This window comes from Podospora pseudopauciseta, assembly GCF_035222475.1.
Source record: "Podospora pseudopauciseta strain CBS 411.78 chromosome 5 map unlocalized CBS411.78m_5.2, whole genome shotgun sequence".
NCBI classification, from domain to species: domain Eukaryota; kingdom Fungi; phylum Ascomycota; class Sordariomycetes; order Sordariales; family Podosporaceae; genus Podospora; species Podospora pseudopauciseta.
Genome location: NW_026946666.1, coordinates 601,064 through 622,499, shown reverse-complemented (window position 1 = coordinate 622,499; position 21,436 = coordinate 601,064). Strand labels below are relative to the sequence as shown.

The window sequence follows — 21,436 nt, the reverse complement described above, 5'->3', positions numbered from 1 at the left end:
CTTATCTCAGCGAGGCGTGTCAGTCCCCAACGGTGACCACCGTCCCGCCTTGACATCTTCCCTCACCCGCCTAACACTCTCCTCGTCCGCCTCGGCAAAGTGGTTGATCTCCTCCAACCACTTTTCTTCTCCTTCGTTTGCGTCCCGCCCGGTTATCCCATTGAGATAGGGGTACCTCCCAAACCGGTCGACGATCGGCTTGTGGACGTCGAACAACATGCCCATCCACCACGTGAAGCTCTCTCTCGTCACCTGATCCCCCCGCGGCGGTCCGGCGTTGTAGACCCTGGGAAAAGCGTACGAGTCGCCTAGTATCTCGTCGCGTTCCTGGCGGTAAGGGTCAGCCGACCCGGTTTCCTTCTCCACAGTCGCGCGGGTTTCTTCTGTGAGGGTTATGGCGATTTCCTGCAGTTCCGGCTTTTCGGAATGGACGAATGGTGTGGCGAACCAGAACCGGACAGCGATCCAGTAGTCCAGGGCGACGTTCTGCTCGTGCTTCCAGCGGGCGTGGGAGTCGGGGCGGAGGTGGGAGGGGAGGGAGTGCCAGGACAAGGCGAGGGATTGGGAGAGGTGGGAGAAGAAGGAGTAGGTGTAGCGCTGGTCGATGCCGCGGAATAGAAGGCGGGGGATGTGGTCGAGGAGGAGGAGGAGGCCGAGGGTTTGGGTGGGATAGGAAGGGGAGGAGGGGGGTGGGAGGAAGGTTGCTAGGTCGGGGATGGAGGCGAGGGGGTGCTGGGATAGGGCGAGGAGGGCGGGCCAGGCCTGGGGGGAGACTAAGGGGGAGTAAGGGTCGGTGAGGAATATGGTGTTGGCGAAGTGGGAGAAGTTGATGGGGGATTGGGGGGGGTAGGGGAGGCGGTTGGTGACGAGGTGGGAGAATAATTCGGGGGTGAGGAGTTTTCGGAGGGAGGATTCGAGGGGGGAAGGGGGTGCGCCGCCCATGATGAGGATTAGGGGGGAGGGGGTGGGTTTGAGGGGTGTGGTGATGATGGATGAAAGGGTGAAAATGGGGGAGGAAAGGAGATGAAAATGATGAGTGGTTTCCCCTCTATTCTCACACACACATACACTGTGGTCCGAGCTGTCGGAGATAAATAGACATCTCCGGGTGAGATGAATCGAGGTGTACTCGAGCGCAGATTGACTCGATAAAACATCGAGGATACTTTGGCGATTCAAAAGTATAGATGGGTATAACGATAAAGCTTGAGTTGCAATAAGTACAGCTTTTGTAAGGTCATATTTATACATGTCGCATGGGTGTTTTAAAGATAGGTATCCAGTTAAACACCAACGGGGCATGGATGGACTCCGTCTAGTGGCTTGATCAACTGCCGTTTCCGGCGTTGGGTGCTGCTGACCACCATAAAAGCCTTCTGCAACAACAAGTGGCATTGGGCCAACGCAACAGATAATTCGTATTTGAAATAGCGCAACTTAACACTCGAGCTGCCGGGGGGGGGTTATTGAGGTTGAGACGCTGGTGATGAACAGGAAATATGACGAGGTGACGGATTTATCAGTTGAGCTGTGGGTGAGGTATATCCCGGGGGACAGGGTGAAGAGGATCAAAGTTTGAGGAGTCGAGTCAGTCACATAGCGCATTAGGAGGTGAGAAAGAGATTTATGGGGGTTCGTGCTGTTTTTTTTTTTTTTTTTTTTTTTGGGGGGGATGGGGATTTTTGTGTGATCTGGAGTGATGAAAAGTGTACAGGATCTGAGAGATTAGACATCGCTGAACGATGCTTAGCATTTACAGGAATTTCACCCCAGGAACACGACACGAAGTTGTTAGCAGCTTCCAGAGTTCAGAAAACTCCTCTTCCAGAAGCCAGCTGTAAAATCTTTGCTCAAGGTTGGAAAGCACAAGTTATTGTGTTCCCCCAACCGCCACGTGAAGCCATAGCCACTTCATCAAGACCTGCCAAAACAGGGCATCGCTATCAACCACAATCCATCCCGTCGTCCCCCAACCATGGACCAAGTCAGGAGCAATGAAGAGATTTTGCTCCAGTGGATCTGAGCTTGGATTCACATGGCCCTCTTCTAGTGAATGGAAGGCTATTTCAGGGGAACAAAACTCTACTGTTGAGAGCATCGTCTATTCGGCATCGTTTGCTGAACAGCAACCCACGATATCCTCACTCTTCACAACCGTCCTGCTTCTTGCTGCCGAGAATAACATCACCACCGCCATCATCTGGTATACTCGTCATCACGGAGTACTCCGACGAGTCCTCTCAACGCCAGCCCCGGACGCCCGCCTCCGTCACCATCATCGACTGGAGGCCGCCCCCAAAGACCTGGTAGAAACCCTGCCCTCTCTCCCAGCATCACCCCCCCTCCCTCTACCTCGACCTAGAGGGGGATAGTTAAGAAGGGGTTCAAAAGGTGTAGGTGTTTGAACCATGGGGGGTGTGGATGATTGGTAGTGGGGAGAATGTAGGAGATGATATGGGATTGGAATATGTGGACGTCTGTCTTTCTTGATTGTGAGCGTTTGGTTTGGCAAGAGGCCGGAATAAGGGGCCATCAGCATTGGCGCTTGGCAACACCAACCTCTGACTGCCGAACAAAAAGATGGAACAAGCGGGCTATTTATTGGACCTCAAGACAATTGCCATTTGTATTTTCGAGCCGCATCCTGCACTGTTTGGTTACGAGCAGCTTCACAACGGGCAAACTCTCGTGAAAATGGACAAGAAGAACACCCGAAACCAACTCACAATAGTATCAGCAGAAAGTTCAAGAATAAAATTCAAATACTTCATCACCCCTTGCCCTCTCTACAAATGAAACCCAAACTCTCCTCCCAACCCCCAAGGCCCCTCATGCGTAACAACCTCCCCTCCCTCCCCTCCGAGAACAACAACCCTCTCAACCTTCACATCCGTCTCAAACCCAAACGTCCCGTTCGCAGCAAAGCTCTGCCCATCCCACACAAACCCAATCTCCGACTTGTTCCCCCCCACATCCAAACTGGCCCCATCATCCAAGTACAATTCCCCCTTGGCAGTCCCGTCCTTCCCCGGCGCAACAATAATCCTAAAGTTCTTCTCCCTCAACTGGGCAGTAGTATTCGCTGATTCAGTCCTCATAGCAAGGATAGTCCCGCCTCGAATGTGAACAGGAATCTCATCCCACTGCACCCCGTCCAACCTGTGCGTTTGTCCACCCCCGGCCTTTTGCTCAAAAGTCCAAAAGTCATACCAGATATCGTCCGGAAGGTAGAAGCTGACGCTCTGGGAGTCGTCGTCAACAACTGGAGAAACAAGCAACGCGTCTCCAAGCATCCATTGGTTCTGGATGCCAAACGTGTTGCTATCCGAGGGGTAGAAGAACCACAGCGGGCTGGCGTTGGGCGTGCCGTCAGCGCTCGCTTTCCAGAGGGAGGTGTACATGTAGTCGAGCAACTTGTAGCGAGTATCAATCGCCTTCTTGGCGGCTTGGGTGACCAAAGGCCACAGGTAAAATTCCTGACGGTTGGCCGTGGTATCTGCGTGGTTGCGGTAGAAGGGCTGGAACGCGCCTAGCAAAGCCCAGCGGGCGCACATTTTTTCCGTCGCGTTTTCGTTGAAGCCACAGACGTCAGAGCCAACAAAGGGCACCGCGTGCAGAGCAGTGAAGGACAACATTTGGCGGATAGTAGTTCGGTAATGATCCCACCTAGAAGCGTTGTCACCGAACCAATGCGCTGCCACTCTCCCCACGCCAGCAAAGGTCGATCGAGTGAGGACGAAGGGCCTGACAGCCGAGTTTCTGCTCAGCAGAGCGTTCCGGGTGGCGCCAGCCATCATGGTGCCGTAGAAGTTGTGAGTATCATACTGGTGGGTTCCGTCGGCATTGGTGATGTTCGTCCACAAAGTTTTGCTGGAGATGTCGCCCCATCGGTTCTGTATGCGATACAGAGGGTTGAAGAGATCTCTCTCTGGCACTCCAAGAAATGGAACCGGGTCCCCGTACCGTTTCCTGACCGCGATACCCTTGTTGGCAACCCAGGTTCGAGCAGATGTTGAAGCAAAGCAGCTGGTGCTTTCACACATGTTGCTCGCCTCGTTCATGTCAACCCACAGCCCATCGACGTTGACGCCTGAGTTGGGGTCGTAGAACCTCCTGATCTCATCTGTCCACCATTCCTGTGTGTTTGGATGGAGCCAGTCAGGCCAAACCACTTCGCCGGGCCATTGAAACCCGCGATAAAATGAGCCATCTGCTGCTTTGAGAAAGACGTTCTGTTCGGCGCCTCTGGTGTAGGTTGGGTAACCACCAGCTCGATGGATTCCCGGATCCAGGATTTGAACATAGTGTTGTCCATCATCGTGCAGACTCTGAACCAGCTGCCGAACTTTCTCCAGGGGGTAACGGCTCCCGTCCGTGGTGAAATCCTGATGGTCGCTCATGTAGTCAATATCACCCCACATCGTCTCCAATGGGATCCCAGCGGCCGCGTAGGCGTCAACAACTTGTCCAACTTCATCAATGCTTTTATATCCATACTTGCACTGATGGAAACCCAGGACCCAATACGGCACAAACGCTGGGAGCCCGACAACTTCGGCATACTGCTTGCTGACGTCTGTTGGGGTCGGGCCTGCTAAGAAGTAAAAGTCGAATACGCCGCCAATCACATTGTACTCGAGGAATTGCTGTCCCTGGTCCGAGGTGCCCAACTTGACATCCATGCCGTTGGAACTCCGCAGAAACACGCCGTGCGTGCCTGACTCGCCCCGATGGTCAAAGTACACCGGGTGCGAGCCGTAGAGATTGAGCCCATTTGGGATCATGGGCGATTCCGTGTTCCATAGCGTGCGGGTGTAATTCCATGTTGGAAGGCGAAAGTCATCCGAGTGTTCGCCCAGCCCATAAATATTTGGATTCGACGGCAAGCGAGTTCTGAGTCGGATGTACTGGGTTTCAAAGATCAACGGCGTGTCGGCCGTGTCAAAAAGGGTCTCCCCTGTCGACGCTCTTGTAACGCTAAAGGCAAACGGGCTTTGGGTGAAACTGAACTGCAACCCAGAGCTGCTCGAGGACGCGTTCTCGCTTCTCGGTCGGGGGAGGACGTGTTCCTGGATTTGAAACACTTGGGAATCGGCATCTGTGATGAGGACATGCAGCCGTGAGTCTGTTCGAGTCAGTGACCTTAGACGGCATCGTGATACTTGACAAAAACATGACGTGCTCACCTGTCTGGTACTCGACAAGCAACCTCAGGTTCTCGATGTCGCTGCTGTGAGAGCTGCAGTTGCCAATGAGAACAAGATCTGCAATCAGATACGAGTCCGCCTTCAGCACGTTGATGGCTTCGTAACCCGAACATCGTTCAGTCTGTCCCCGTGCCCCCCACAGAGAGCACAACACAAGAGAGGCGATCCAGAGAAACGCCATTCTGCAATGGAAGCTAGCAAAAAGCAAATAACACCAGAGCAGGCTGGCCGGCATGTGGGAAGCAAGGGCAAGGAGAGGAGGAGATAATTGGACTCGCCAAAAAGATATCTGATCGCATCATCATGACCGCGGTGCCACCTCAACACCACCGGCGATGCGAAGATAGATTGGATGAACCATCGTGTTCGCATGTGGTGAGCATGCGGTCCCAGCAAGCTGCCTCCCGTGACCGAACAACACGGCTGGGCTGTAACGTGGTGATCATCAAGGTAGGTACCCCAACCCACCAAGAGTCTCCAATTCCTCCACCCGCATGATGGGGTTTTCTCCTCGGCATCCCGTGGGACAGCATGCGGGGAATGCTGCCTGTGCGACAGGAGGAAAGCTTGGTAAAAAGACGGAGGCTGGGAGGAATGCATGATGAGATGCCCGGCCGTGTTCCTTTCCCCGGATTTCCAAGCTCCAACTGCCGGTCCTGGGTCTGTCTGTCCCACGGCGAGCGCTGCAACCTTCCCTTTAGGGCCGTGACTTGGGGTTCCAGAAAAAAGAAGCAGATGATCAGAGGCGGTCAGCAGCTCTCGGACATTGAATTGTTTGTTGCGACAGTGCTGTGTACCACAGCAGGAGAAAATAGAGAGACAGAGGTCGTGCGTGGATGCCATGCGCATGTTGAGGTTTGGTGCGCCTCCAGGAGGACGGCCGTTTGGGTGCAATATTGTCCACGTCGAGCTTTCCGGTGCGGAAACATGCGGGCTGCCGCGGCTTCGTCTGGAGGTTAGGGGAGTGTGAGACAGAATTCGGCAACAATATAAGTTCTTGAGCCGAGAAAACCTTTCTGCAATGAGCTAAATAATGTCGTGATGCGGTGGAGGGATGGGACTGACCAAGACCGAAAACAGAAAGAGTCTCTACTCCTCCTAAGAGGGTCTGCCGAAAATATCAAAAGCTCACCCACCAACCCGTGGGGTGGTGGGCTACGAAAGCCGTTTGGGGGTCCGTTTGACCATTTGGCCGTCGGATAGTGGGCTGCTGTTGGAAGTACTACAAGTGCCGCGTATTCCTGAGGTAGGCAAGTACGGCTGTCAGTCTGTTGCCAGGTGTAGGAAGCTGGACAGGTGCTCCCGTCCCTCTCAGGAGAGGCACTGGTGGTTCACCTGGAGGCAGTCACTGCCACGCAGTTACCGTCAGAGACCTGCCACATCGTCGCTACCCATCACTCACTTTCTCATGTGTAAATGCCGTGGCAATCAACGCCCATTCATCAGAAGACATAACCTAAAATAAGTGTAAAATACTTACCTATCCAATCCTAGATCAGACCAAAAATACCTTACACACTGGGCTTCATACCCGAGTACCGAGTGGTTGGGTCCGAGGGGTTGGCTGTGAGGGTGAGAGCGGGTGATGATGGTGAGGGTGAGGGTGGAATGGTGGCGTTTGTGGCTACGGAAACGTTCTCCGCCGGCATACAGTGGGAATCATGATAGTCAAGAAGACACCTGAAAGCACGACGAATGCTCTGCGACATCAAAATTCATCTCAAATTACAACCAACCACCACCACCCTCCCCCCAAATTATATACTCATATGTACACGCCCCAGCCCCCAAACCATCAGCAAATAACCCTATAAACCCTCTTCCACTTCGGCCAACTCGCCCTCTCCTCCTCCTCCTGCGCCTTGATAATCCCGAGTCTGCCAAAATCCCTCCTCCCCGTATCAATATCCATGTCCTCCACCTTGATCACGCTCGTCCTATACCACAGCTTGTGCCCAATCAAAAACAACAACACCACCGGGATCGCCAAACACTGCAAAAAGAAATTCTCGGCCCGCTGACTCGACGTCAACGGCTCGCTCGTAATGGGCCAAATCGCCACCCAGCACTGACCGACGAGAATGAGACAGTTGCAAAACAGGCCGATCCAGCTGCCGATCGTTCCCCCCTGAGCACGAAAGGCCATGTCGCTGACTGATCTGTGATGGTACGCCCATGCCTTGCGGAGGCGGATGTGGGCGAGACAGGTGCTCCCCCAGGTGAAGACGCTGCTCAGGCCTGATATGGCGAGGAGCCAGTCGAACACGTGGCTGTGGACTTTGGAGTTGGCCATGAAGGCCAGGAGACCGACGCTCGATGCTGCGAGGATGGAAACTAGCGGACGGCCGCGGCGGTCGACGTAGGCGAAGATCTTGGGCGCCTGGCCCAGCTCGGCGAGGGCGGCGAGTGTTCGGGAGGATCCAAAGACGGAAGAGTTGCCGACGCTGATGACGGACACAAGGATGACGCCGTTCATGATGCTGGGTAGAATAGTCGTGCCTGCGCTTTCGATGGCGATGACAAAGGGACTGGCTGAGGCGTCGGCGATGCTAGTAGCACCAAGCAACCTGGGCTCGTTGTACGGCACCAGGAGACCGACAAGCGCAAGCGACACAATGTAGAAGAGTGTGATTCTCCAAAACACTTGCTTGATGGCGGTGGGCAATGACTTTCGCGGGTTGGCTGTCTCGGCGGCAGCCAAACCGACCAGCTCCGTGCCAGCAAAGGCAAAGGCGGCCGTGACAAACACGCTACAGAGGCCCTTGAAGCCATTGTTGAAGGCGCCCGGGTCGGACCAGTACTTGCCGCCGATGTAGCCGCCTTCGGGGGTCCCTCCGATGTTGATGACGATACCGAGAAGGCTAACAGGGCGGTCAGCAACGTTCCACCAACAGGTAAGCACCCGTGCGAAACTCACATGAACCCGACGACAGCAGTAACCTTGACAATGGCAAACACAAACTCTGCCTCGCCGTACCCCTTTACTCCAAAGAGGTTGATGACAACAATGACCGCCAGAAACACGGCCACAAATATGGCCTTGTTCAGACTCTCGTTCCAATAACCGATAGTCATGGCGCCGGCAATAATCTCGAGCGGTAACACCACTATCCACTGCAAGGCATAGCTTCAGTCACACCACGTTAGCATGCAACACCAGAACAACGGAAGAAAAAGGGTGACGCGGGATGTCTCCCCATCAACAGAAAAACGGTCAACAAAAACAACCTACTTCCAACCCATAGCAAACCCCCAACTCGGATCCAGAAACCTCGTCGAAAAAGCCGAGAACGACCCCGCTACAGGAAACACCACGGCCAACTCCCCCAACGCCTGCACCGTGCAATACAGCATCACGCCCACAAAGATGTACGCCAACAACACCGCCGCCGGCCCCCCCTCACTCAACGCCTTCCCACTCGCAACAAACAAACCCGTCCCGATCGACCCCCCAATCGCAATCATCTGCAAATGCCTCCCCTTGAGCTCCCGCGCAAGCAACGTCCCCGCCGTCCTGGAGTTCGCCGTCCGTAAGTCATAGTACCTCTCCCCATTATGCTGCCTCACCACCGCCACCCCCGAAGCAGAGCCAAACCCATTTGTTGTTCTGGTTGTCGTCGGTGAGTCGCCTGGGCCACCTTCTGGGTCAGTGACGTGAAGCGCAAAGTTGGGGTCGTCGTGGTAGCGGACGTTGTCTGGGTGTTCCCGGCGGAAGGTGTCGATGAACCTCCCCACGCGAGCTTTCATCCCTCCGGCACCTACGCCGACGGTATTATGAGGGTGGTGGTTGTGGTGGTGATGATGATAATGATGATGATGATGATGATGATGATGATCAGGATCCGAGGCCCGACTTTGACCCCGGACAGTGAAGCTGCTGCCTTCGGCCAGACTGCGGGTGCGATCCAGCTGGCTCATCTCAATGTCGCGGTCGAGGGTCATCTCTGTCGGATCATTGGAATGGCGAAGGCGACGGGGATGGCGAGCGAGATCAAAAATGGCGGGTCTGACAGCGAGATGGTGGGTTGCACAACCGTGTCTCTCAACGGCCCGCGATTACCATGCGTTGGTGAGCTCCGGGTTTGTTTCGTTTGATTTTCTTTCGCGACGAATCCCGCCGTCGACAATAGAGTTGTTCGGCCTGGCAGTTGAGTGAAAGTGGCCCCCCGAATACCGGGCACAAAACGGAGACAACGGCAGGTGACGGGTCCACTCCACTGATAAACGGTTGTGTTCGTGGAGAACCCCTGGCGCTGGGCCTGTTGTAGATGGGGACACCCTAGGAGATAACCGCCGTGGTGGCCTGCCGTTCGCAACGCCGTCTGTCCCAGCAGCTAATGAAATTTCCACAGCGTAATAAACCGGCCGTGAAGGGTGACGGTGACAGCGTGTATGCGAGAGATGGGGAATCCAACATGGAAATTTTCTGCAGCAGGAGATGACGGGTGGGTGGGTGTCGTGGGTTTGTCGTCTAGCGGCGTCAGAGAGATAAGAAAAGATGGGCGGTCCTGCCAATATTTGCCCCGCACTGCCTGCTGCTGCTACTGCTGCCGCTGCTGGAGTCTCCGAGTTGGGGGGTGGGTGCTTGTCGTTTGACTGTCACCTCGGAGGATTGCCGATCCAGCCGTTGAGGGTGTGAGAGGTGGTGGTGATGCCCGTGTTGGACGGGAGTGTCGACTGATGCTGCTGGTGTCAACACTGTCCTATCGGCAGGCTGTCTACATATCTCATCCGAATGCAAGAGGACAAAGGAAAGGATAAAAGGCGAAATGATGCCAGCCATGATTGCCATCACCTCAAAGATTGCTGGGGTTGCAGCGAATCGAGCGTCCCCGACGAACAATAGGTGTCGGGTGGCCCCACCGTGCCGCCCTCCACCAACGACTGCAATCGCCTGAACCAAGCCGACAGGGGTTTGCTCTGGGTTGCATTAGCGCCTTTTGGGAACCGATTGCGTGGTTTTCGGGTCTGAGACCTCGAAGTGTACCTGATGGACGTGCCTCTGCTCCCGAAGTCTGTGGGAGAGTGTGGGTGACGGGAGCTGCCCGTGCTGCTTGGAAAGGGGGGTCTAATACTTGGAACAATGCCTGTGGCGCACATGACAAAGGCCTTGTTTGAGATTGTTGAGGTCTCCTACTCCGCCGTAGCAGAGACAAGCATCGGTGACTGTGATGATCACCGTCAACAACCCAACAACCCAATAACCTAACAACCCCATAACCTAATAAACCCCCCCTTCCAAATCTAGCTCATCAGCTATTGTCCGGGCATAGAATAACAAAAAAAAAAAAAAAAAAAGAGCGGTGGGATTCGGCCGAGGTCATCTTCACGAGATGCAACAACTGCCCGTGGGCCCAGGACCTGGTATGCCACGAGCCACGAGGGTCGTGCCGCTGGAGAGTCTTGTGTCATGCCTTGGAGGGAGCTCCACAAACGATGATCCCCCCCGCCCGCACCCCCGCAGGATTCAGGGCACGCCGCACACTCCACCTGGGAAAAAGCAAAATCACGACAAAGGTCAGGTAGGTATCATCATGTTCAGAAAGTAAACACTAAAAACACTAAAACTGATCGTAGGTTAAGGTGCCTCGCATCTACCCGTCAGCGCTGTTGCTGCTCCGTCTCCTCGTTGTGAGTGTCTGGCATCGGTTTCATCTCGCGAAGAAGGATGCTGGACCCCCTCCCTCGTCCGTTTGCCGTCGCTGTCACCACCCCGTGAATGGGGGTCAGACAGAGCCCTACGTGGGCTTCCTTTTTGCACCGAACATGTTCCTGATCATCAGACGACGAGACTGTCATCTCAAAAGTGGTGGTCTTGACCACTTGGGTGGCAGGTGTCTGTCGACCCCTAGGAATCAGCGAGTCCATGCTGGCTGACCGACTGCTGTGGTGCACCCTGGGGGACTTGATCTCCCTCTTGGCTTGCTCGGCCTCTCCTGGTGTCGAGGAGATGTCGGGCGTCTTTGTACGACTCAGCCCTCCGCGTTTTCCTTCAGAATAATCCGCCTCCATGTCATCATCCTCATCCCAGGACGGCTTCTTCGAGATGGCCATCGAATCCTTCCTCGAGTTTCTTCTGTTTTGCGACTCTGTCGGCTCGTATTTGAACTTCTTCTTCTTGACACCCTTGTCTCTCATAAACGTCCCGATGGTAAGTGCGTTGGCCGCAAATGTTGCCATCAGGATATCGGCCGAAGCCCATGTCGTCCTCGTCGCTTGGTATCCCTGCTCGCTGATGATCTGAGGCACCCGACAGATGGTCACCACCACCGTGAAGATGTGGAGACAAAAGAGGGCAACCAGCAGCGACTTGTGTCCCATCGGCAGTCGGCTTTGTATGACAATGGGCACAGGGAACACAACCAGCAGCAGGTCGGTAGCCGCGTTGCAAACTGATGCTGTGAGGAGGTTTGCGTAGCCCTGACGACACTGCGGTCCCGGGTCCGGACTGACCTGCCAGTACTTTGTGAACGGCTGGCATTCCGCAAGATCACTGACGACAACCGCCACAAAGGTCGCGACCAAAGCGATGCGCATCGACCGAAGGAGCAAGGTGTAGCGGTTCCTCCCAGAAGATCCAACCAGACGATCAAAGAACTCGAGAGTAACCAGCTTGAGCAGCCATAGTCTTAGAAACACAATGTTAGCCACCGAGTTGCTGCCCAAAACTGTGGAGGGACCTTACACCACTGCGTACAGCATACGACTGATCAGCACCAGTCCGCTCCCAATGGCCCGCCGCCGGAGCCCCTCGTCCGACAAGTCCAGCTCATCGTTCAACTCGACATTGTTGGTTCCAAACAAGAGAATGGGGTGCACAAAGGCCATTCGCAGGAAGAGGGGTATCAACACCAGAGCGGCGACCTTGTCCTCTCCAAACAGCTTCTCGACCCGCACAAACCGCCCCACGAGACGGAGGAGGATGATGAAGGCACATAGCAGCGTGATCCACCACGATGTCAAGAGAGTCGGCTTGTCCTCGCTGAAGGGCCGTGCCGGAGGCGGAGACGAGTAGAGAGTCATGGTTGCTGGCTCATGGCTCCTGTTCTGAGGAGCAGGTGTCTTGCTTGAGGCTCGTCAACGAGCTGCCTCGGCGCAAAGTGATGTTAAAGAAGATGTTGAGGTGAAAAGAGGCTCAAATCGCCAAACGTGATCGGCAGCCAGAAAGCGACCCCCAAACGAGAGATCAACAGGGTCTAGATGTTCTCTGTGGATCTCGACTGGAGCCCCGTCATCCTCTCTCGAGGTTGGCGTCCACAGGTGTCGGATCTGCCACCAAATTCGTCCGGTTGGCGGCTGGGAAGAGACATCGAACCACGAGCTCTTTTGCGCTTCAGACGGGCGTGATTGGTCCGACATGTCTATCTGCACGGCATGGTTGCGCAAGGTGGTCTTGATGTGGGGTGTCTCGCCTGCCCAGCAGTAAGCTGTTCTCCACGTGTGAGAGAGTGTCTTCCAGGGGCCAAACAGATACCACTTTCCTCAATTCATTGCCGTACATACCCAGCCAACCTCGTTCCAGCATGGCGGTACGGCTAAAGGACCTGGGAGTAAGCTGTCTGAGCGGTGATAACCTCGTGGTTGACAGATGTCGGGTGTCTGGCAAGCAGGCTGTCAGTCAACCTGTCTCTCCGTTGACCTCCTTTCTTGCGCGGCTTCGTGTTTTTCTTTCTAGAAAAGACACCGAAGCCATCCCCCGAAACCTTCCATGCAGCACCAGAAGACGCCACTCTCGCGTGTCTTGACCGAAACCAGTTCAGCACCCGCAAGCCACACACAATCCTCAGACGGCCCGGCCCCTTTTGCGCGAAAACGTTATCAAATGACGTTGCGCTAAAGAGAATCAGCGCCCGCCAAGCCCGCATACACAGGGCAAGGATCAGGGGCACTGATAATCACCCCCTTGTACCCTTGTAAAAGTCACATGTCTCTTTGCCCTCCCTTTCTCTCTCTTTCTCTCACACAACCCACATCCCGAAAACAAACAAGTATCTCATGATGATTGCCGTCAGCCTCAAGATCACCCGAGGTTTCTTTTTTCCACATACCCAAGATTGAATATGCACAAGCAAGTGACCCCCCCCCCCCCTCCCCCAACCATGATCCAAACCGGTCAAGACGCAGTATGCAGGGGCAAATCCCACTTCTCCTACATAATACTCTGTTCCAAATGAATGCCGTCCAAAGTGCCAAGAACGTACCAACCCAACGGTCAACCAGCTCTCGTCTACTCACCAGTGACAGCTCATCCGGGTATTCTAACCTGCACCCAAGCGCTATCAACGCTTTTGACCGGTGCAGCAAGTAATATGGAACCGTCCACCCGGCGCTCGCGTTGTATGTCGGAACCAACCGTCGGTAATGAATCCTGTGGGAAAAAACACGCGTCGTATGCGGGAGATGTGCAGCCCTACTGTGCCTATGTAGCGACGAGATATAGTACCATTTTTATCACTATCACCAAGAGAATCTCTCACCCATTATGGAGAAAAAAAAGTATGAGAGAGAACGGAAGGTGGTGCCAACACAACTCAACCTACCGACCGTCATCGATGCCGATACTGGCAGCGGGAAATGAGAAATCGTCTGTATATGCCGGTGATGACTTCCGGCACCGTGAAATCAGTCCAACACCTCCCTACACAGTCAAATAATAATATCGAGTGGTCACATCCCACTCCAGCACCACCTCAGCCTCCACCTCCCCAACCCCAACCACCACCTGCATCCAAAGCCCAACATCATACGCCCCCGGCAAGATAGCAGGCACAACCATCGCACAGAGATACCTCTCCCCCTAGTTTTCTCCCCCATGATTAACCTGCACCCCAGTCAAATCCCTCACCCTCTCCCCCACCGCATCAGCCCTCGACAGCACAACCCCCATCTGCTCCGTCCCCATCTGCTCCGTCCCCATCTGCTCCGTCCCCATCTGCGCCGCCCCAGTTTTTCCAACTGAACGGTAAGAGACAACCATGCCCGGCCTAATCCTCTCCTTGAAGGGGACATCCCTCGCGTGCGGCGGCCCTTCGATATCCGCGCTCGAGTAAAGTCTTTCCATCCTCGTCAACTTGACCTCAGGCTTCTCTTTGGAGTGCTGGGAAGAGGACTGAGAGCGCAAGTTATCAACATGCAGCTGCCAAAACTTGCTCTCAAACGTCGTGGCCTGCTCCATCGTCACCCCCGGAGTCTTGAGACACCTCTCCACAAACTCCCCAACAGGCAGCCGTAAAAGCTGCGCTCCCGATTCCGTCGGGGCGAGGACGTTTCCCATCAACACGAGGGGTTTCCGACTGTCACCATCCCATCCGGCCTTGTTAGCCTTTGCATATCATTTACACTAAGAAACCATCAAAACTCACATTCTTCCCCACCCACTCCCTCACCTCCCCATTCCCCCACGTGACCGGCCTCTTCTCATCATATTCTTGTACCTTCTTCCCCGCCGGGCCAAAAGCCGTAACCATCAACAACTCCGCATACCGCAACGTATTCCTGCTGGCCTGCGTATCCGCCAAACAAGGATTCACACACGCCACCACAACTCTCTTCCCCCCCTCTTCAAACCCCCCACCGGGCTCGGATCAAACACATGCTTCAACGTCTTCGTCAGTGTGCTCTGCCTAAACGGCACATGCGCCTTCTTCCCAGACCTCTGATCAAGATCAACCATCGCCCTCCCCCTGATGCAGTCTTTTAGAGCAGAGAGGCTGGTGTTGATCTCTCTCGCTTCCCTCATCCTCGCCGCGTCGTGGGTGGACTTGTCGCGGGCGGCTTCCGACCCGGCAAGGTCGATGAGGTAGAGGAGGCCATCTTCTGCTGCCGGAATAGAGCGGTTCCCGATGCGGATGCGGCAGATGGCGTGCGAGCGGGAGGACGAGTCGTTTTTGAGGGTTGGGGCCGTCTTTCGGAGGGAAGACGCGGTGGGGATGAGGGAAAGAAGCTCGGCCTTGGACGTGAGGGGGTGTTTTTGGGCGCTGGCGAGCTGGGGTGTTGCCTAAAGAGTCTTCGAGGATGGAGATTTGCTTGCGGGAGTTGAGGAGGTCTACTCGCCTGGCGTTAGTTGGGGGGTCAAGGGGGGGTGATTGCCTGCCAAAGGCTGTCTGTCCGGCTAGTTCAATAATGGACATGCACAGCTTCCTTTCTCCCTCTAGGGTACCATCCATCAAACGTTTCTGCAACGTGCCGTGCTCCTCCAACCCGCTGACGGTGAAGGTTTTGCCTGATCCTGTCTGCCCGTAGGCGAACATGGTGCTCACACCTCCGCCCTAGGCCAAGGGGACGAGGGGCTGGATAATGGCATCGTAGATTTGCTTGGTGGTGCTGTCGGGGCCGAAGACGCGGTCGACCGGGTAGCTGAAGGACTGCTCTTGTTGAAAAGCTCGCACTATTTCCAAGCACTGACTGACAGTGACTTACATTCAGACAAGGCAGCCCCCTCACTGACTTCTTGAGCTCGTGCAAGTCGACGATATACGCACCACCAGGCCGTGAACAGACACTCTCTGGAAAGCCCTGAGAGATCTCATCTCGTAGCAGTGGTCTAATGCGAGTACTGACGAGAAAGTCGGGGTTTGTTGAACCCGCTCTGACCGGAGCCACGGGCTTGGGGTTGAAGGCCTGAACCAGCTCCTCGTAGCGGTCGGCGTCGTCGATGAGAAATTGCTCCATGATGACTGATATCTATTCAGGCTCAGTGAGGATGCAAAGATGAAGAGTTGGAGAGAAGTGAAAAGGATCCTGACGGTTGTCCTTGGAAGTCGTGAGCAGTTAATATGCTGAGTGAGCACTGGGACCAAACCCCTAAAAGCACAGCTATTGGTGTCCGCAGCGAGTTGCCCCGCAACGTCACTTGTTCACTTGTTGCCGGCCAACCCCCTGAGTTCAGGCAACCAAGCGTCGGCCAACGTTGACTGACTGTTCACGGATATCAGAACATCGACACTGATGCCTAGCAAGCGGCTACAAGTAGCTACCTACACATTACGTGAATGTCTCGTATTATCACAGACAAGAATGAAACCGCACGCCACTGTTTACTTGGCAAAAATCGTGACCTGGCCAGCCCCGCCCCCAACGGCCTTCACCCTCGACCCAATATCCAACGGACTCCCTTCGGAGATTACAAAATGTCCCGACTTAGATCCAGGCTGCTTCAGTCCCAGAAGCTTGTAAATGTTACCACTTACCAAGTCAAGGGCTCCCTTCTCATCCACCTTGCCGCCGCCGTTCCGGTACACAATCCCAGCCAGCAAGCCCAAGTCCCTCACCAGCCAGTCCTCCTCCAACCCGATGGCTGTCACCACACCAGCCTCCAACAGCTTGTCAACGGCGGTTCCATTGGTGAGGGGAGCACCGGTCAAAGCCCGCCTCTGATCCCAGCTGACAGCATACGACTGCAAGGGGGCTAAAACCACACCGACCTTGGCAGCCGCCAGCTCCTCGGCGACGAGCCAAGATTCAGCACCACCCAAGATGACCAGTCGAATAGACGCCTTCGTCACCTCATCCACCGCCTTTTTGACCTTGATCAGAGCCCCGATGGTATCGGCGCTGTGGACTGTGATGACAAGAGGCAGAGAGCCATTGACCACCTTTTGGAGGAATGCCGACTCCGAGTGCACATCCTTTGTCGTCTCATCAGAGCTCGGCGAAGCGTGGGCCTCCAAAAGCTTCCGACGAAGGCTTCCAACAGCGGCCGAAATAGACGGCGTGCCATCCTGTTTGACTGAAGTATCAAAAGTGTAGTGGGCTGACACATCACTTGCGAAAACAGCGTCCTGTCCCACCACCGTCTTTGCGCCGGTCAAGAACCCCACGCTCGTGCCATGGTGACTGAAACCACCCCTGAATGAGGGAGCTGAAATCGCCTTGGTGACACCATACGTGTAGGACGCGTTTGTCTTTTGATTGTCGAGAACAAGACCGTCCTCTGCTCGGACAAACGTATTGGGATTCGGCCCGTCGTCGGTATCATCCTCTGCGTCGATAGCGTTGAGGCCGATCTTGGAGCCAAAGGCCGTAAAGGACTCGGTCAGGTATCCGTTCTTGAGCTGGATGACGGGGGTGTTCGACTTGGTGGCAGCCTGCCGTTCGTCTTGACAGTCCCCAAGACAGGTCAACCGGCCCTTGGAAAAGACCACAGCAATTCCCTTGGCACCGATCTTGCGATCCACACTGGTCTCGTCGAGAAGGACATGAGTCACCCCGGTGAATACCACCTCGTCCGCCTGAACAGGCTCGCCTGGGAGATGGGCAAGATCTTGGTCGGGAACAATAAGCTCCACGGCCGGCTTGTCCAACTCCACTGGGTCCTCGAGCTGGGCTGTTCCGTCAATCCAAACTTGGACTGGCGTGGCACCGACGCTCAACGGGTCACTGTCCCAGACCACAACGTCGGCGTCATATCCGGGCTTGATCTTACCCAGCCGCTGCCCGAACCCGAGGCGCTCTGCGGGCGCTGCGGTGACGGAAGCAAGAGCCGCATGGTATGGCAGACCGTATTTGTACGCTTTGGCAGCCTCGAAAAGAACATGCTGGGCATTCAACACCGGGTTGTCGCTGACATAGATGGGCGTCAGGCCGCTGTCCCACAGCATTTTCCCAGCAAATTCGCTCGCAACATTGGCCTCGGCCTTGTAATACATGTTATCCGCAAACAAAGCGGAGGCAGGAGGGTCTCCACCATAGGCACGTTTGAGGATCTGGCAGACCGTTAGTCTTGAGGCGACACACCCATCATGTCACAGACAAGCACTCACCTCGGGGACCAGAAATGTCTGGTGGGCATGGTGGAATGCTCGGAGCTTGAACTTGAACTCGTTCGTGTGGTCGATGAACGCCTCCAAATCGCTGATGGTGTAACAGTGCGTGTTCAGGTGCACCTGGCCGCGTAACAGAGCACCGAGCGACTCCCACCTTAGCTCCTGTGGAAGGTAGCTCCTGTGATTGTGCACGCCGTGGGCCGCAGCGGTGTCACACCAGTCATCTTGCTCCCGCACCACTTTGGTTGCTTGTTCAAAGGCGTGGCGAAAGTCCCAGCTCTCGCCCATCCGGCTCATTGGCCCCGCCTCTCCTGGTCTTCCGTAGACTCGTTTGGCATTCTCACCGCACGCCATCTTCATGTACCTCCAGTTCCGGTCAGGGTCAGCCAGCAGGTCGGCGGCGCTTGTCTCGTTTCTCCCATCAGCCTTTCCAACAGCGTGCTTGATCACGTATGCCTCACCGCCCATGTTGTTTCCAGACCCTGGCAGCACAAGACTTGTGGTTACGCCGCCGGACTTGATCACCTGGATCTGAGGGTCACCTGGGTGAAGGGCGTCGATGGAACGCACAAAGGGACTAATGTTGGCCGACATTTCGTTGGTATCCTCGTTACCCCAGAGACTAGGTAGCGATCCCACACCAGCGTGACTGTGCATGTCGATGATGCCGGCCGTCAAGGGCCGGCCACGTGCGTCGAACACGATGGTGTCAGACGCGACAGAGGACAGGCCGATGGCGGCCTCGACCTTCTTGATGAGTCCGTATTCCAGGTAGACATCAGAGCGAATCCAGCCGTAGCCTTTTCCGTTGCGAGCAGCCTCGGGGTCGGTGCCTTCTTTTGGTTCGCCAACCCAGACGGTGGCGTTCTTGACGAGCGTGGGGGCATGGCCGTCGATGTAGCGGCTGTTCTCCTTGCGTCCGAGGCCGATGGGATCCTGAGGTTTCCTGCGCAGGGCACTACACGTGGCAAGGTCGTCCTGCAGGCGCTTGACCGAGAGGCCGTGTACTGTGATGTCCGAGCCGGCCGGCGGCACAGAAGATGGTGAGTGTGGGAGCTGCCTCCACTGGGCGTACGCGATAAAGCACAAACACGCTGAGAGCAACAGGCCGGCTGTTCTCCGAGCTGTCCTTCGAGGCCTGCTGCGCCCTTGCCAGCGCGGACGGCCAGGCACGGGCTGTTGAAGAGGCAGACGGCGCTTTCCGTCCACGTCCATTTTGACCAACGGAAGACTGTTGGATGGAGAGAAGAAGAGAAGAGAAGAGAAGAGGGGATGGAATCGTCACCTCATCCATCCAGTGCCCGTTGTTTGCGCTGAGTGGGGGGCATCTGCTGGCGGCGATGTGATCGGCCAAGCGAGCCAATGAGGGGTTGTTGACAGATGAATAAGAGAACCCACTGACTATCTGCTGCTAACTTTGAAGCGCCATATCTTGCAGGGAAGAAGATAGTGCAAGTTGGCTCTCTAGGCCATGGGGCACACACCAGTTGCGCCATCAGCCTTCCAGGGTGGGTGGTGTGCCCCTCTGCTCCAAGGCTTATCTCAACATCAAGGTTGACAAACCGTGAGGTGTACCTGAAGGGCGCCAGGTGTAGCCTCAAATGCGGTTGACCACGACTAGCAACCAATGTCAACAATCCACTGCAGAAATGAGCATGGCGCAACAATGGCTACTCTGGTGCTCCCAAGGCAATCACCAAACAACCGGGCCGGGCTGCGGCTCTCTCGGGCCAACCTCATAAAATGCCCTCGATAATAACAACCCTCTCCTTGCCCGGTGGAAGAGTACCCTGTTCGAGCACACGCCCTCGGGGATGACTACGACAATATGCCGCCAGGATACTATGCCTCATCGACCACGGCCAAACTCGCCCTGCGAGATGGCACATCCACATCACCACCGACACCCGAAGAGACATCAGGAGTGGTGATCCTGCTGGCCGTCCTGGGAAGCGCCGTGTTTGCTCTCTTGTTCTTTTGGGCAGTGAAGCGCTGCTACTGGGACGCGTGGTGGTATTCAGGTACCTACTACCCAATATCTGCACCTCGGCCTGTGGAAGTAGTGTGGGCGCCGAACAATAGCAACGACTATTGCTCAACTTGTTCAGGCGAATCCCACATCACGGTTCCCAGTACGAGCAGTCCATCTTCATCTCCGTCGCTTTCTGTCAAGCCTGGGTAACCTGCAGCTTTTCCTTCCTGCTATCTCTTCTGTTCTCTGCCTTGAACCAGTGCTGACGGTCCGACAGCGCCAGCGCGGGTGCGATTCGTCTGATCAGCAAGGATGTCGGTGACGGCTTGGAGGATGACGAGACGAGTAAACGCAACATGATAATGCCTAATGATGCCACGAATAATGAACCAAGGGGTGGAATGTTTTGGAACAAGGGAACCGGAGCAAAAGCAGGTGCAAGAACATGTGTGGACTTGAAACAGCTGGACTCGGGGCCTTTCTCGAGCACAGTCATGTCACAATGTGGCACCGGGACGAGAGGTCTCCAGGAACAGAAACAGGTCGAGGATTCTAAATCGTGTATCTTGATGTAGTGTCCGAGATCAACAATTGACCAAGATTACGATGCTGCAGAGCCCCCCCTCCCCTTCCGGAAGAAGGAAAGGTGGATCAATGGTTGCTGCAAAGCCCCCGACATGCCACGCCGTATCCGCGAATAGGACGTGACAAGACGCCCGACGTGCAGCTGGAGGGAGCCCCGCCAAGTCTCGCCATAGCACTGCAACATGCCATTCGGATTGGGCCGCAGCATCTGCAACTCTGCACGACAACGCATCCACAATCTCGCCAACTCCAGCACCAACCTCCTCTCTATCCATCTCTCAACTATTCCGTCGCAGATGCTGGGGACACCCTAAACCACCCTCGCGCCGTTGAGGCCCGTGAACTCAGATGCAGCCGTACATCGTCGAGGACCAGTACGCTGACCCCGTGCCTATCATCGACGCATGGGCAGCATTCCTCGCCGCCAGGTTCTCCAAGAGAAAAGATCTCTATGCAAGCTTTTCCGGCCCGGAGAAAGAAATTGTCAGAAAGGAGCTGCGTCGCATCGGCTTCTTGAGGGACTATTTCTCGGGCCATCGGCTCTCCCAATCTGACCGGATCACGCTGCTCGAGTCTCTCCAACGAGCTCACACCACTTGGAGAGAGAGAGCTTCTCGTCGTTGCAAGGAGGATCTCCCCCGTATTGAGGTTGAGATTGCCAGGTCATCTGGGACCCGCCGGCAGCAGCATAACCGGGACCGTCTCATTCTCAAGCAAGTGCAGCAATGGCCGACTCAGCAGTATACCAGCCTTCAGCGATCAGTGGCACCCGACAGCTATATTGAGGGCCTTTACTCGCAGGAAGACAGCATCGACGATGACCACACCGTGTCGAATTACGGCTACAATGGTTGGCTGATTCAGTTTGAGAAGGGCAAAGGCGGCGTGGACCTGGACCATCCCCTCTG

At 55.4% G+C, this 21,436-nt stretch overlaps 10 protein-coding genes across 10 annotated transcripts; 3 read left to right on the top strand and 7 right to left on the bottom strand.

Annotated features, from left to right (window-relative positions):
* Positions 1-6: 6 nt before the first annotated feature.
* Positions 7-942, bottom strand: QC763_0080850 (uncharacterized protein; the record flags this gene model as incomplete). Its single annotated transcript, XM_062906107.1, has 1 exon — positions 7-942. One exon carries the CDS (start codon positions 940-942, stop codon positions 7-9), a length of 936 nt encoding a protein of 311 aa, XP_062763919.1.
* On the top strand, positions 427-787 carry QC763_0080860 (uncharacterized protein; the record flags this gene model as incomplete). The annotated part of the gene is made up of 2 exons (XM_062906108.1): positions 427-525; positions 686-787. 2 exons carry the CDS (start codon positions 427-429, stop codon positions 785-787), a joined length of 201 nt encoding a protein of 66 aa, XP_062763920.1.
* Positions 943-1,486: 544 nt separating the features above from the next.
* QC763_0080840 (uncharacterized protein) lies at positions 1,487-1,579 on the top strand (the record flags this gene model as incomplete). The annotated part of the gene is made up of 1 exon (XM_062906106.1): positions 1,487-1,579. The coding sequence occupies one exon, from the start codon at positions 1,487-1,489 to the stop codon at positions 1,577-1,579; it is 93 nt and encodes a 30-aa protein (XP_062763918.1).
* A 1,207-nt stretch (positions 1,580-2,786) lies between these two features.
* Positions 2,787-6,243, bottom strand: QC763_501420 (uncharacterized protein; the record flags this gene model as incomplete). Its single annotated transcript, XM_062912739.1, has 2 exons — positions 5,187-6,243; positions 2,787-5,125 (listed from the first exon to the last, which is right to left on the bottom strand). The coding sequence occupies exons 1-2, from the start codon at positions 5,440-5,442 to the stop codon at positions 2,787-2,789; spliced, it is 2,595 nt and encodes an 864-aa protein (XP_062763917.1). The 5' UTR covers positions 5,443-6,243.
* Positions 6,244-6,317: 74 nt separating this feature from the next.
* HIP1_2 (histidine permease) lies at positions 6,318-10,557 on the bottom strand. The gene is given in 6 exon segments (XM_062912740.1): positions 6,318-6,448; positions 6,466-6,515; positions 6,599-8,068; positions 8,125-8,334; positions 8,440-10,412; positions 10,438-10,557. The coding sequence occupies 3 exon segments, from the start codon at positions 9,147-9,149 to the stop codon at positions 7,003-7,005; spliced, it is 1,986 nt and encodes a 661-aa protein (XP_062763916.1). The 5' UTR covers positions 9,150-10,412; positions 10,438-10,557; the 3' UTR covers positions 6,318-6,448; positions 6,466-6,515; positions 6,599-7,002.
* Positions 10,558-10,725: 168 nt separating this feature from the next.
* QC763_501440 (uncharacterized protein) lies at positions 10,726-13,168 on the bottom strand. The gene is made up of 2 exons (XM_062912741.1): positions 11,893-13,168; positions 10,726-11,835 (listed from the first exon to the last, which is right to left on the bottom strand). The coding sequence occupies exons 1-2, from the start codon at positions 12,228-12,230 to the stop codon at positions 10,809-10,811; spliced, it is 1,365 nt and encodes a 454-aa protein (XP_062763915.1). The 5' UTR covers positions 12,231-13,168; the 3' UTR covers positions 10,726-10,808.
* A 677-nt stretch (positions 13,169-13,845) lies between these two features.
* Positions 13,846-15,457, bottom strand: QC763_0080800 (uncharacterized protein; the record flags this gene model as incomplete). Its single annotated transcript, XM_062906105.1, is given in 6 exon segments — positions 13,846-14,004; positions 14,029-14,109; positions 14,164-14,500; positions 14,586-14,785; positions 14,800-15,184; positions 15,336-15,457. 6 exon segments carry the CDS (start codon positions 15,455-15,457, stop codon positions 13,846-13,848), a joined length of 1,284 nt encoding a protein of 427 aa, XP_062763914.1.
* Positions 15,458-15,475: 18 nt separating this feature from the next.
* QC763_0080790 (uncharacterized protein) lies at positions 15,476-15,878 on the bottom strand (the record flags this gene model as incomplete). The annotated part of the gene is made up of 2 exons (XM_062906104.1): positions 15,476-15,571; positions 15,627-15,878. The coding sequence occupies 2 exons, from the start codon at positions 15,876-15,878 to the stop codon at positions 15,476-15,478; spliced, it is 348 nt and encodes a 115-aa protein (XP_062763913.1).
* A 365-nt stretch (positions 15,879-16,243) lies between these two features.
* On the bottom strand, positions 16,244-19,281 carry QC763_501460 (uncharacterized protein; the record flags this gene model as incomplete). The annotated part of the gene is made up of 2 exons (XM_062912742.1): positions 17,969-19,281; positions 16,244-17,911 (listed from the first exon to the last, which is right to left on the bottom strand). The coding sequence occupies exons 1-2, from the start codon at positions 19,184-19,186 to the stop codon at positions 16,244-16,246; spliced, it is 2,886 nt and encodes a 961-aa protein (XP_062763912.1). The 5' UTR covers positions 19,187-19,281.
* On the top strand, positions 17,853-20,518 carry QC763_501470 (uncharacterized protein; the record flags this gene model as incomplete). Its single annotated transcript, XM_062912743.1, has 2 exons — positions 17,853-20,149; positions 20,221-20,518. Exons 1-2 carry the CDS (start codon positions 19,800-19,802, stop codon positions 20,516-20,518), a joined length of 648 nt encoding a protein of 215 aa, XP_062763911.1. The 5' UTR covers positions 17,853-19,799.
* Positions 20,519-21,436: the final 918 nt, after the last annotated feature.

What these genes read in the sequence shown, in the direction of transcription:
- HIP1_2 (XM_062912740.1), bottom strand. Translation starts at nt 9,149, where the DNA reads ATGACCCTCGACCGCGACATTGAGATGAGCCAGCTGGATCGCACCCGC. An exon ending in GGGTTTGCTATGGGTTGGAA is followed by an intron (nt 8,335 to 8,439) that starts GTAGGTTGTTTT and finishes GTGTGACTGAAG; the next exon opens with CTATGCCTTGCAGTGGATAG. An exon ending in ACTGCTGTCGTCGGGTTCAT is followed by an intron (nt 8,069 to 8,124) that starts GTGAGTTTCGCA and finishes CCGCCCTGTTAG; the next exon opens with CCTTCTCGGTATCGTCATCA.
- QC763_501440 (XM_062912741.1), bottom strand. Translation starts at nt 12,230, where the DNA reads ATGACTCTCTACTCGTCTCCGCCTCCGGCACGGCCCTTCAGCGAGGAC. An exon ending in CGTATGCTGTACGCAGTGGT is followed by an intron (nt 11,836 to 11,892) that starts GTAAGGTCCCTC and finishes TGTGTTTCTAAG; the next exon opens with ACTATGGCTGCTCAAGCTGG.